Source organism: Mustela erminea, chromosome 5 (genome assembly GCF_009829155.1).
Source record: "Mustela erminea isolate mMusErm1 chromosome 5, mMusErm1.Pri, whole genome shotgun sequence".
Taxonomy (NCBI): Eukaryota; Metazoa; Chordata; class Mammalia; order Carnivora; family Mustelidae; genus Mustela; species Mustela erminea.
Genome location: NC_045618.1, coordinates 71,140,151 through 71,154,753, shown reverse-complemented (window position 1 = coordinate 71,154,753; position 14,603 = coordinate 71,140,151). Strand labels below are relative to the sequence as shown.

At 36.7% G+C, this 14,603-nt stretch overlaps 1 protein-coding gene across 1 annotated transcript in view; it reads left to right on the top strand.

The window, feature by feature from the left end:
* DMXL2 (Dmx like 2) overlaps positions 1–14,603 on the top strand; it is a 155,991-nt gene that overhangs the window by 98,247 nt on the left and 43,141 nt on the right. Inside the window, 4 exon segments of the mRNA XM_032343728.1 lie at positions 2,842–3,069; positions 4,660–6,336; positions 8,843–8,953; positions 12,911–13,080. Coding sequence (XP_032199619.1) covers positions 2,842–3,069; positions 4,660–6,336; positions 8,843–8,953; positions 12,911–13,080 — 2,186 coding nt within the window.

Genomic DNA, 14,603 nt, shown 5'->3' with positions numbered 1-14,603 from the left:
GAGAGATAATTGTTAAAATGAATTAACACAGCCTTATGAACCTGAATCTGGTTTTAACTTAAAATATTTAAGTTTTTGAAAGATTTTATTCTTTACTGGTGGTTATATAATTTAACTGATTTTATACACATTAAACATTTAATACAGTTAACTAATATTTTTTATTCCCTTTGTAATTCACATTATCATGTAACTCTGTAAACAGCAGTTCTAACTGGGCCATGAACTCAGGTTAGAAAAGCCAAATGATTTGATAGAACTTTTACCTGTGCCCATTGGAGCCTAATCTTCTTCTTTTTTTTAAATCATGTTCCATTAGCCAACATATAGTACATCATTGGATTTTGATGTAGTATTCAGTGATTCATTAGTTGTGTATAACACGCAGCTCTCATCGCACATCCTGTGTGAGCCTAATTTTCTTGAGGCAGTGGGAATCCAAAAGTTCTTTTAAAGACTTAAGTTCATTCTTGGTGTTACATGCTGTTTCACAAAAATGTGAGAGTAGAGTGATCTAAAACCAGCTTGTCAAGAAGAGAATTTTTAACTCACCAGAGAATATAGTATTTTCTAGGGTTGGACACAAAGCCAGGAAAGGTCCTGAAGAGATTAATGGAGGTAGTAACAGATCCTTGTGGTAGGACAGGAAGATTGTGATACCTTTTGTCCCTACTGCGTATGAGGGAAGTTTCCCACTGATATTCCCCTAAATCCAGGTTTAGTGTAGAGTTTCTTGCTTACTCTGTTTCTGTTAGCAGTAAAAGGTTACGAACAATCTGACAGTAGAAGCAAACAAATAATATGTCCTCTTCAGCTATGAAAGCATCTGTCTTTTGGTTCTAACATTCAAGCAGATTTAGTATAGTGTATGCTGTCATTCACAGCTAATACTTGAATTTATCAGTATGTTGAAAATCGGGGCTGAGAATCAAATGATAGACTTAAATTTAGATGGGAAAGTAACATATTGACTACTTCTAAGCGACCAGGCACTGAGATAAGTGCTTTAAACATGTGAGACCGACATTATCCCCAGTTTACTAATGTAATAATATTAAGTAACTTGATCAAGTCCCACACCTAGTTTGTCATAGGACCAAGTTTCGTAACAGGTTTTTCTGTCTCTAAGGCCTTTGCTTTTTTCCCCTGCTCTTATTTTCTTTCTTAGCATGAGAATAATACATTAGGAAAGTGCTTGGTTTACAGGAAGAGAAGTAATACAGCTTGACCTTATTTTGCAGATGAGAAAATAGCCAGAGATTGTGAAGTGCCTTGACTGAGGAGGCCAGGAGTAGTACTTCTTTCTGCTGAGTACTCATGGAAGTTTGTAGTCCCATTCCATTTTGTGGAAAATGTTTACATAAAATAGATTGATATGTTTAACATCCACCAGGAGCAACAGGGGATTACTCAATATCTCTTACTATTCTGATGCTTCTTGAGATATATAAAGCAAGCACCATCCTTGCCCTTCATAAATTCGTAGTCTAATGGGGGGGGAGACAGGCCCACAAATATAAATGTAATTCAAAATATCCCTCACATGTAGCAGAAGCACAGATAACTGAATCTGCTTAGAGATTTATATTCCACTCTTATGTGAAAGCTGGAACTCTTGGGAAGATCAGATCGATATCCATACCCACCCCCCTTTTTTGTGGTACAAAGGGTGATTTTATTATAACATGAGGAAAGGACCCATGGGCAGAAAGCGCTGCCCTGGGGTTGTGAAGGATGACTGATTATATACTTCTGAGTTGGTGGAGGGAGGAGTGATAGAGATAAAGTACATTTCTGAGGTATTAAGGAATTTTGAAGCAAGGGTTTTAGGACATTGTGGGGATCACTGCTGTTAAGGTTACTTTTAGTCTTTAAATAAAACATAAGCATGAAGGCATTAAGGTGGCCTTGAGTTCCTTGAGGAAGGTCATGATCTGTGTGTTTCGGATATCTATCAGTGGGCTGCAAGCCAGTCAGCTAACACCATCTTAAATTTGTTTAGAACTTTTATTTTTCTGTATTGGTTTTTGAAATCATCTTGTTGAAGGGCTTGGTAGTCAGGAGGCTGGTATTTTAGTGTCTTCCTTGCCACTAGCTAGTTATATGACTGTAGGAAAATCAGTAAGCTCTCTAAACTTAAATTCTTTCATTTATGATGTGAGGTAACTTAAATTCTTTCTTCTACAACATGAGGTAATACCTTGCTGTTCCTCAAAGTTTGATTCATAATGCTCTGTTTCAGAAACACCTGGGCGATTTATTAATGCAGATTTCTGGGGTCTACCCCAAAACAACTGAATCAGTCTTCCTGTGGTGGAGGCTCAGGAATCTGCATGGTAACAAGTTTCTCCTCAAGCTTTTGGTACTTTATAAAGATGCATTTATTTATTTTAGAGAGAGAGAATGCACACTTTTGTGCTAGTGCAGGAGTAGGGGATGGGGGGTTGGGGGGCTGACTCCCCACTGAGTGTGGAGCCTGACCAGTGGCTTTATCCCCTGACCCATGAAATGACCTGAGCTGAAACCAAGAGTCAGATGCTTGATCAACTGAGCAACCCAGGCACTCCAAGCTTTTGATGCTTTTTAAAGGTTGAAAACATTGGAGGAAATAACTTGAGATTTTTTTTTCTAGTTTTTACATGTTGCAATTAAGTGTCTTTGATGGAGTTGGTGATGATAAGAATAAAAGTGGGGGGAAAAGTCTGTCAGGTAACTCAGCAAGTCTGAAAATTGACCTTGTCTCCAACGTACTTTAAACTATGTTTCTTAAGGATGACAAGGTATATTCTAGCTAACATATATAGAGATGGTTGTAATATATTTCATAATTTATCTTCAAAGCTAAACCTTCAGAAGGCTTTTCATCAGAGAGTCTACTTTCAGTCCCTGGACAGAAGAATGTAGACTCTTCTCCAGAAACCTCTCCTAGTGTGAGCCCCATGCCACACTCTGCCTCAATTGCCAATCTACAAACCGCTAGCAAACTTATTCTGAGTTCTAGACTGGTCTACAGCCAACCTCTTGATCTCCCAGAAGGAGTTGAAGTAATAAGAGCAACACCTTCCGCAGGTAAGGTAGCTTGAAGAGTGGGCAGTTGTAGCTCAGAGTGTCCTTCAGTGGGTAAAATGGACCAACCCTCCTGAAATATGTGTTATGTGGACAATTGTAATTTTCTAGTAATGATGTACCTGTTTAGAAACATGTCTTTATTGGAAAGTTTCCTATGATAAATGTAATCAGCCTGACAGAAAATGATATGTTTTAATGTGAAGTTTCTTGCCTGCACTATGATTTCTTATAAATAGCAATAATATAATATGGCAGTACAATTGCAAAGAACAGATATGTTCATTGGCAAATCACTGAAGTTTTTTTTAAGTTGAGGCAGTTCATCCACTTTGTACTGATCACATATTACCTTTATTAAATATGTTTGAGCAGGAGTTGGCAGGTACTGTGGGGAAAATACGTAAGATACAAGATTATAGTTTGGCTTGCCTGAATGGTACTGAGTTTAACAAGGCAGATAAGATCATTGGGAGGGCAGGTGTATTTAAAATGATCTGTCACTTATAGAACTATAATTAAAGAATTCCTGGAGTAGTATTTTTGGGAAATGAAATTGGAGGTTCAAGACTGGTGAATGATTTTCAGTATGAGGCTTCTTTTATTCACCCACAAGATAGGTTTGAACTCAGAGTTGGAAAGATCACATTAATGGTTTACTCTGGGCTTTTGTGGCAGATCTGGGCGAGTTTTTAGTCTTTCAAAGTATTTGGAAAGTTTGGGATATACCCAGGTTTATCAGAATTGGTAATATAATAAATTATATTTTGCAGAGGATTTGTTACATACGTTACTTGACAGTAACACTCCAAGGGAAGTAGTAACATGGTCCCTAATATTTAGATGGAAAATGTTCAGATGTGGAAGTGGCTTTCCCAGTGTTGCAGAGTTATTGATGGACTAGAACCTGAATCCAGGTCTTCTGACCCCAGTCGTAATCGCTGTTACTCCTCATGTTATAGTTGATAGTGGATGAGTTATAGTTGATGGTTGATGAGTGGTCTTTGGCAATCAAGAATAAATAGGAGGATTTGAATTACCCTTATTTATAATGGTGAGACCTAGTAGTCTGTTTATCTCTCTGAAAACATTTTGATGGTAGGGGCAGATTTAGGGTCTGGATTATTCAGGGGCAGGTTAGGGGAATTTGAATGGGAAACTATAGTGAAGACTTAAGCATCTCTGATGAAAGTCATGACAAGTGGAGACTGAAAGTCCAGTGAGGCATGTGGTGAAGACATATATATGTAAGTTACAACAGGTAATAGATTTAGGGATAACCGGTTGCCTTGTTTTATTGTGTTTGAGTTTTATTTTATGGAATAGTCACCTCATTTAAACATTATTAATCACCTAAAAACCAGTTAAGTGATTATTACTGCATATTTTGATTCCACCAATGGGCTCTTCAAAGCTTGTATAGATAATATCTTGGCCAATGGATGCTTAGTGTAAAGCAGTAGTTAAGGGGGGTTTGCAGAATTATAATAAAGAAGCTTATAGTGGCTTTGGATTTAGTCACATTATAAAACTTAATTGTTAGCATTTTATTTTGTGGTTGTTATCATGACTATCTGCTTTTTCTTTTTTAAGGCCATCTGAGTTCTTCTTCGATTTATCCGGTGTGCCTTGCCCCTTATTTAGTGGTTACAACTTGTTCTGACAATAAAGTACGCTTCTGGAAGTGTAGTATGGAAACCAACCTTCAGTGCCAAAGCGATGAGAAGGAAACTTACCATTGGAGGAGATGGCCCTTGATGAATGATGAAGGAGAAGATAACAGCAGTACAGTGAGCATTGTGGGAAGACCAGTTGCTGTTAGCTGTTCATACACAGGCCGCCTTGCCGTGGCTTACAAACAACCTGTCCACCACAATGGTTTTGTTTCTAAAGAATTTTCCATGCATGTTTGCATCTTTGAATGTGAATCTACGGGAGGATCAGAATGGGTTTTAGAGCAAACAATTCATCTTGATGATTTGGTCAAGGTTGGCAGTGTACTTGATTCGAGGGTCAGTGTTGACAGTAATCTGTTTGTGTATAGCAAATCAGATGCGCTTTTGAGCAAGGATAGATACCTTATTCCAAATATCAAACATTTAGTACATTTGGACTGGGTTTCAAAAGAAGATGGCTCCCACATTCTCACAGTGGGGGTTGGTGCTAATATCTTCATGTATGGACGGCTCTCAGGAATTGTGACTGAGCAAATCAATAGTAAGGATGGAGTGGCTGTCATTACTTTACCACTAGGTGGTAGTATCAAGCAAGGAGTTAGGTCAAGATGGGTTCTTCTTCGATCTATAGACTTGGTGTCCTCTGTGGATGGTACACCTTCGCTGCCTGTTTCTCTCTCCTGGGTGAGAGACGGCATATTGGTGGTGGGCATGGATTGTGAAATGCATGTGTATGCACAGTGGAAGCACGCGGTCAAATTTGGAGACATTGAAGCTGATAGTCCTGATGCAGAAGAGACAGCAATACAAGATCATTCTGCCTTTAAATCTAATATGTTGTCAAGAAAAAGTATTGTTGAAGGCACAGCTATTGCTGATGATGTGTTTTGTTCACCAACTGTGGTTCAGGATGGCGGCTTATTTGAGGCTGCACATGTACTTTCCCCTACTCTCCCTCAGTATCATCCAACTCAGCTGTTAGAATTGATGGATTTAGGGAAAGTTCGAAGGGCTAAAGCTATTCTCTCTCATTTAGTGAAATGCATTGCAGGTGAAGTTGCAATAGTTAGAGATGCTGATGCTGGAGAAGGGACTAAGCGACATCTTTCCCGAACCATTAGTGTAAGTGGCAGTACAGCGAAGGATACGGTCACCATAGGAAAGGATGGCACTCGAGATTATACCGAAATAGATTCTATTCCTCCACTACCATTATATGCACTGCTTGCTGCGGATCAGGATACAACCTACAGAATTTCAGAAGAGAGTACGAAAATACCCCAGAGCTTTGAAGATCATACCAAAAGTGAACCAGAAGATCAGTATTCAGAGCTGTTCCAAATCCAGGATATAACCACAGATGATATAGATTTAGAGCCAGAACAGAGAGAAAACAAATCGAAAGTAATAAATCTTTCTCAGTATGGACCTGCTTACTTTGGCCAGGAACACGCTAGGGTACTTTCAAGTCACCTTATGCACTCGAGTCTACCAGGCCTTACCCGTTTGGAGCAGATGTTCCTCGTGGCTTTGGCTGATACAGTGGCCACCACCAGCACAGAGATTGATGAAAACAGAGATAAGAGTTACTCAGGTAAGTATTCCCACTGAAATTTACAAGGTTACCATGCATAGAACCATTTGTATAATGTATGCAATGACTCACATATTAAGTTGCAGTCTTTCTTGAAACCTTGCAGTGAAAAGAACTCTTTAGTAGACAATTACAGTTTGTAGACAATTACAATCATAATATGATTAATTGTGAAAGAAAGGACTATTGGGATAGGCTATGACTTGCACATATGACATCGTGGATTTGTGATATCTGTGTGCATTCTCGCATGAGCTTTTACACTGAAAGCTTTGTGTCACTTTAGATCTATGTAGTCTTGTTTTTTCAAAACATAGTGACTCCTATGGCTTATTTTAGTTTTTATTTTACTTTTAGTAATTATAGTGGCCCACTTGATAATTTTACTATTGAACCATGAAGCTTATAGGGACCTCATGATCTCAACTTGTTCATCTTCCCATTTCTAGATATATATATATTTTTACAATTACCTAATTTTCTCTGAAACGTCTCTTGAGAAAGAAGTTTTAATACATTTTACTATAATGTGTGTCTTGATTAATTTGCTCTATAACCAGAACATTTTTGGCTGTCTCCTGAAACTAGATTCCATTCTCTTTTATGCAGATAGTTGAAGGTAATGGTGTTGCTTGTAAATGATGGCATTAGCCAAGGAAACTGAAAATTATTGATCATTCATTCATTCAGTAAATATTGTGGAGGAGTGAACAGTTGCTATATGCCAGGCACTTTATGTACTTTATCATACTTAATTGTCACAACAATCTAGGTAGGTAGCTGTTATTATACTAAATTTTATAGATGAAGACACTGATCCTTAGGGAGATTAAGTGACATACAAGGTCATGCAGGTAGTAAGTGGCAGAGCTGGGGTTCCTATGTGGATACCTCATTGCCTTCCAGCCTGTACTCTTACTATTTCACAAGATTCTAAATTTGAGGGAAAAAGACTGTTTATCAAAGCTAGCTGGAATGTATTTATATCCTTATAATATATCCCCCAAATTTTCTCTTTGTAGATTAAAATAACTAGAGACTTCAGAAGCTTTTGCCCGGGGACCTATTTTCTAAACATGTTAATTAAAACAAATCCTAATGATTATGAGGTGGTATATTCAATAGAGCAGAATTTTCCCCGTAATAGTCTTAATGAAGCCTTTGTTGAAAACTTAAAAGTTTTTACTCTGAGATATCAAGAAAATAGGTCACAATCCATGAAAAATGTTTTAAACTTTGATTTGGAACTATATAATTGGCAGGGCAGTATTAAAATGGCTCATCCTGGTCACAGTGCCCTTTCATGAGGTGGCTAAGGCAGGAATTAATGTCTCCACTTCACAGGTGGGAAACTGAAGCTCCGAGTTTAAGTATGTTGCACGTCTCAGTCAGTGGATTCTAAGTAAATGAATTCTTCCCAGTGGAATTAAAGGCATTCCTGACTCTGCTTTCTCTCGAACCCCATATTCCAGTCTTTGGACATGCTACCAGTTCTCCCATATCTAGGTCCAGTCATTTCTCACCACTCCTCCTATGGCCATTCCGGTCAGGTCACTTTCCCCTCCTGCCTGGTTATAGACAGTCTCCAACACTGCTAAGTTCTTATTACCTCAGTCTGTTCTCCCACCTACACTAGTGGCTTGCTATCTCACTTTAGAGTAGAAGCCATACCCCTACAGAGGTCCACAAGGCCCCATGTGATCTCCGTTCATTTTCACTGACCTCCTTGTGTCCCAGAAAGACCCTAGACACATTCCTGTCTCAAGGTCTTCACACATTTTGTTTCCTCTGTGTGGAATGTTCGTTTTTCCAAATTTATGCCTGGCATAATTTGAGAGTTTAAAACATTTTATTTTCTTCTAGAAAATATTATTTGATTTAACATTCTTATTACTTCCTAAGTGGCAGTTACTGTGCTGGGTGCTGTTCAGACTTTTGAATTGCTTTCCTCCAACAGTGGCTATAATTTTAATTAAACTCACCACACTTTTACCTTTGCGCAACTTTTAAATAGGAGTGAGTTTGTGAAATTAGGTTGATGTTCAACCTTAGCTTTGTAAAATGAGCCTAGGGAATCAGATTTTAAATCTTTCATAGTACTGTATATCACTTGAGCTAACCAGACTAGAAAATTTTATCTTTTTTATTAATGATAATAAACGAATGATTTCATTTTATATATGTAATTCCTGTGTTTTAAATCTCTTTCTGACTTCACATAGGAAATGCTTCTTAAGATTGTATCTAGCTTAATATAGTTAATATATTTTTTATTGGATTTCAAGATTTCATTTATTATGAATAGCTGAAAGTACTGTTGTTACCTGTATATTTTCCTCATTTTCATTTGGGAGTTTCAGTATTTACAAATATTTTTTGTAAAGACTTTTTTTTATAAAGATATTCAAGTGTTGACAAAGGAATACACTCAAATATATATTTTGTGCAAATTGTTATTGTTGAATTTAATGCTTATTTAAATTCATATTTTCTGTTTGCTTTGCAGGAAGAGACACACTAGACGAGTGTGGTTTGAGATACTTACTAGCTATGCGTTTGCACACATGCCTTTTGACATCGCTGCCTCCTTTATACCGAGTACAACTACTTCATCAAGGTATTTAACTCCTTGTTTGAAACTTTGCAAGACTTTTATTTCATATTGAAATGAAATATTTGTATGTATATTTGGGTAGAAGAATTAGCTAAGTCATTATATGCATTCTTATCATTAGCCTTAAGAACTTCTTGTCACATGGTGCCCACTGACCCTTCTTCTGTGCCTCTTTCAGCTCTGTTCTGTGACTTTGGCTCTTCTCTCTCAGTTTCTCAGACTTTACTCACTAAAGTTGCAGTAGTTTAGGAGTAAACCTGGTATGCCTAAGGCCGTAAAAGTGGCCCCGAATTTCTTTGACATCTGATATCTTTTTTTAAAAATTATGTGAATTTTGCCCTATGTTTTATTATTTCTGTTTATTTTAATGTAAGCATTATGTTATAAGTCCTGTACTCACAAGTAAAGCTGATGTTTTGGGAATATGTGCCAGATAGTAATCCAGTAGATTTGCATACTTGTAGCATACTGCCACACATGCTGATTTGAGGTGTAAGGATTTATGTCAGCCCCCTAATTTACAGATTTACACCCAGGGACGCCTGGGTGAGTCAGTTGGTTAAGTGCTGCCTTTTACTCAGGTCATGATCCCAGAGTCCTGGGATCAAGCCCTGCATCGGGCTCCCTGCTCTGTGGGGAGCCTACTTATCCCTCTGCCTCTTCCTGCCTCCCTGTCTCTTTCTCTCTTGCGGTCTATTGTGAATAAATAAATAAAATCTTAAAAAAAATAAAATAGTGAAAAACTGAAACTATAAAGTGACCTGCCCAAGATATAGGGCTATTTATTAATAGATGTTGGCATTAGAATCCAAGTCCAGTGCAGTGTTCATTAGACTATGTTCTTTTTGAAACCAGCCTCCTGGACACAGCCCCATAAATAATGCTTTAGTATTGTAGGAACTAGAATATCAGGCTTTATAATTTGTTTTTCTTACCCATAGCACTTACCCTTCACCCTCATAAATGTTCTTTGAAAATATAATTCTAAATATCTGTCTGATAGTCTATCATGTTTCTAAACTACATTTCATCTATCTAGTCCTTCATTTGTGAAACAGATTTGGCTGGTTTTCTATTTGAATGATCACTGTAATGAATGAACTTATAACTCTTCATACAAATATTCATGTATATATCTGATTATTTTCCAACAGTGGAATTAATGAGTCAGAGGGCTTGAAAGTTCTTATTAACTCTTTTTTTTTTTTTGAGGTAGTTGTTTGTTTTTATTTTTAATGTTTCAGTCAACACTTTGTTGCCAGATCGATATTCTAAATTCTGAATCTAACTGTATCTTAGTATTTTTTTATTCAAGTATAATTAATATACAGTATAGTTTCAAGCATACAATATAATGAATCATCAATTCTATACATTTTTCAGTGTTCATCAAGATAAATGTACTCTTAATCCTGTCTTGTTTCTCCCGTCTGCCCATCCACCTCCCCTCCAGCAACCACCACTTCGCTATATTTAAGACTGAAATTTCTTAAGGCTTGATGAGTATTGCCCCAGACAGAAACACTGTACTCATTTACATTCCTGGAAACAGTGTTCGACAGTTCCAAAACTTAACCCATTGTGGACTTGTCATTACCATTTTAAACAGTCTGTGCCATTTGGTTAGGTTTAAAAAAATGGTACCTAGGAGGTTCTTTTACACTTTAGTTTTAAATAATAGATGGTACTGAATCACTTAATGATAATTGTGGAATTGAAAATTCCATTTTCCCTTTGATACAGTTAAAACACTGGACATAAGTGACTGCTATTATAAATGATGATTTTAGGAAGAGTTTTCAGGGGAAAAGTTCAGTAGATGGGATACAGATAGAAAGGCTAAGAAGAACAGAGGAAAACTGCAAAGGATAGCCTGTTACTGGTAGGCAAAAAATAAATAAGTAAATAACTATCTGTTGGTGCCCTCTTCTTTTCCTTCTTCTTCTTTTTTTTTTTTTTTTTTTTTAATATTTTTATTTATTTATTTGACAGAGATCACAAGTAGGCAGAGAGGCAGGGTTGGGGGGCGGGGAGCAGGCTCCCTGCTTGAGCAGGGAGCCCAGTGTGGGGGCTCGATCCCAAGACTGAGATCATGACCTGAGCTGAAGGCAAGAGGCTTAACCCGTTGAGCCACCCAGGCGCTCCGTTCTTTTTTCCTTGATGTATGTATGTATGTATATATACACACACACACACACACACACACACAAACATACACATATGTATTAAGCTATGGAGCAGGTCACCTTAAACTCTGTAGTTATGATTTTTTAATCTGTAAAATAGGGGGCTGATATAAATCCTTGTATCTCAAATCAGGGTGTGTGGCAGTACGCTACAAGTATGCAAATCTACTGGATTATCTGGCACATATTCCCGAAACTTCAGCTTTACCTGTGAGTATATGACTTACAATGCAATGCTTATATTAAAATAAACATAAATAGTTAGGCTTCCAAATACATTCACTTCTAAACCTAATTCCCTTGACATACCTGTTTATTTTCTGTTTCTGCTTAATCATACCAAAAATTTAATTAATCACATTTCACTTAAGGATACAGAATGTAACATATTTTATATTATTCTTTATATTATAAATGTGCTTTTAGCAAAGATATACTGTGTGCATTGCTATGTAATAGCAACTTCTAAAACAAAGTTTCAGTTATTTGATGTAGTGATTATTTCCTAAATCAGGCAAAGATTTAAAAATTAATCTGCCTTTTAGGTTATGAAAAACTACAAATTGGTGTTAGTAAATTTTGACTATTTTCCCTTAAATTTATGGTGGCAGTCAAGGCTTGTTGCACTGATTTTTTTTTTTTTTTTAATGCTCTGATTTCAGGCACAGTTGTATAGAAATGTTAGCAATGGGAAATTTAAAAAACTTAAGATTATTATTCGAAATTGTCATAATAGTTTTTCCTTTTATACCTTCTAAAGGAACTGTTGTGAAGCAGTAGTGATTAGAAAATCTTTAAACTATATTGGAAGTCTATATAGTAGTTGTTAATGAAAAAATTACATGTGGTAACACTGATGGTCTTCTAGCATTGAGAAGCCTGTGCTATAATGTGACTATTATTGACTTCAGGCATGAGGTCCAAAATGGGTCCATACAGATGGCTACTTTGAACAGTCTGGCCTCTTTTCTAGTCTCCTCTGGGTACTTCCTGGCATTCCCACTATCTGTCATCAATTTGTGTGTCTCATTTCCCTTGTGTTTCCTCTCCATCTGCTCTAAGTGGAACAAAGTGTTATCAGTAAACTGTCGATAAACTCCCTTGTACTTCCAAGTCTGATGGTGTTGCCTCTAAATACAACCTAGATTCCTGTCAGTCTTCTTCCAGGACAAAAAGAATTTGCCATATACCAACAGTATTAGGCAGCTTTAAACTACTTTTAACCAAGATGCCAAAGGCAAAGGAGTGTTGTTCCCTGGCTGTTGTTATTCCCTGCAACTGTCTTGAAGGTTAGACCTTACTGTGAAATGATATTTAGCTCCTTGGCCAGAGAGATGAATGGGGCAGTTTTCACTATTCAGTGCTGGAGGATATGGTCTGCATTGCTGTGAAAAAATACCCAAGGACACAGGTCAAGATATTTTGACTTGACCAAAGCTTTCACTGTTGATAAGTTTGGTGTGTGTACATATAAATGACTCGATATTCAAATATCTTTCCTGTGATTAAGTTTTAGTGTCTCTATTTTTGCAGAGAAAAAAAGTAAATACTTGGGAAAAAAGAGATTTTTTCATTTTGTGTGTTCTGCCATTGCTCTTGTATTTAGAAGCTTATAGTGTAAAGTCCTTGAATGATGACTTTCTTTTACTTTTTTTTTTTTCTGCTTGAAAATTCTTTCCAGAATGAAAGAATAAATACATGACTGTGTGAAAAATTGTTTTGTTCTTTTTTGGTAGAGTTCTGAAAAGGTTATTATTTTGTATTTCTAATTTAGGTGTGTCTACCTGCCATTTTGCCTGGGCTTTTCATTCTGAGGCTGAAGAAGAACTGATAAATATGATTCCGGCAATTCAGAGAGGGGACCCTCAGTGGTCTGAGTTAAGAGCTATGGGAATAGGTTGGTGGGTCAGGAATATTAACACTCTTCGAAGATGCATTGAAAAGGTAACTTTACTTCATTGGAAGCTCAAGTTAAAAAAAAAAAATCTTTAAAGGATAAAAGATACTATCTTCCAGAAAATATGTAGTGGGGAATTAGTTGGCACATCTTGAGATCTTGAGAATTTCTTAAATAATAATTTTTGGAGATTCCAAAAACTTGACCTTTATAAAATGCCTGTGTAGTATATCAATTGCCTTTTGCCATATATACTGTTTATAATATTTATGGAGTTGCATTTTTTTTGCTATCAGTTGAAGTGTGTCAACTAGTTGGAGAAAATTCAAAAATTTTTTTTTTTTTAAATAACTTGAAGTTTTCAGTGGATATGAAAAGTACAGCATAGAGAATATAGTCAGTAAGATTATAACGGCATTGTATTGTGACAGATGGTGACTGCATTTACTGTGGTGAGCATTGTATAATGTGTAGTATTGTCAAATCACTGTTATATACCTGAAACTGCTCTAACACTGTATGTTGATTGTATTTCAATAACAATATTTACAAAAGAAAATACAAAAATCTAAATTTAGAAAACAAACTTCAGTTCTTATCAGATAGGTACATTATGGATACAAAAATTATTTTTTATATAAAGGATTCTCTGTATGGCTAGGTTAATAAATAGCAAACTTCCTCTGTACACTTAAAATACCATTCAATAAAAGGTTTTGATTTGTGTGCACTTGAAGAATGAATCTATGGCAGCAAATTAAACATGCTGTAAAATTTTTTATGACAGGCTTTCGGAATCTGTTTTCTGGTAGATTCCCTTTAGAAAAAATTTGTTCAATAATTTGTTAGTGGGAGCTGAAAATTCCTTCAGCGTTGCAGAAACAAACCGTTATTGAGCACCTACTGTGTGCCAGGTTGGTACTAGTTGCTCTTCACAACTTATTTCATATAATCATCTTACTGGCCCTGTGTGGCCATCTCCATTTTCACCTGATGGACTAGGGCTAGAAGGGTGAGGTAACCCGCCCAAAGCTCCTGGTATTTGTAACTGTTAGACTGAGTCCGTGCCTGTTCTACTCTACTGGGGTTAGAAAGGTAGAATTCTCATTATTTACTTGTAGGAGCTCATCAAAATTCCCAGAAGTACAATTAATGATACAACATTTGTGAAGTACAGATTTATTTCTCCCAAGAGAAATTCATTCCTCTACAGTAGTAGTCAGATTTTATTGTCAGAAGAATCAGCTGGCAAACTCACTTAAAATGCATATCCTCCAGGCCAATTTTCATTTGGTAGGTTGAGTGTAGCTAGGGGTGTGCGGTCTTCATCTCAGCATCCTGAGATTCTGGTGTTCATTGTGGCCCTCGGATCACTTTGAAATGTGAGCACAGAAGTGTCATTTTCCTGTTACATGCAAAGTTGCCAATAAGATAATCAGTGTTTCTCTCCTCAAAATAGGCACAAATGTAAGAAGGAATTTATTCTCATACCAACTTCTGGTGTATAGGGAAAGTTAATTGTTACAGCATGTAAATGACACAGTAGCTACATTAAGTTTTTTATATTCTG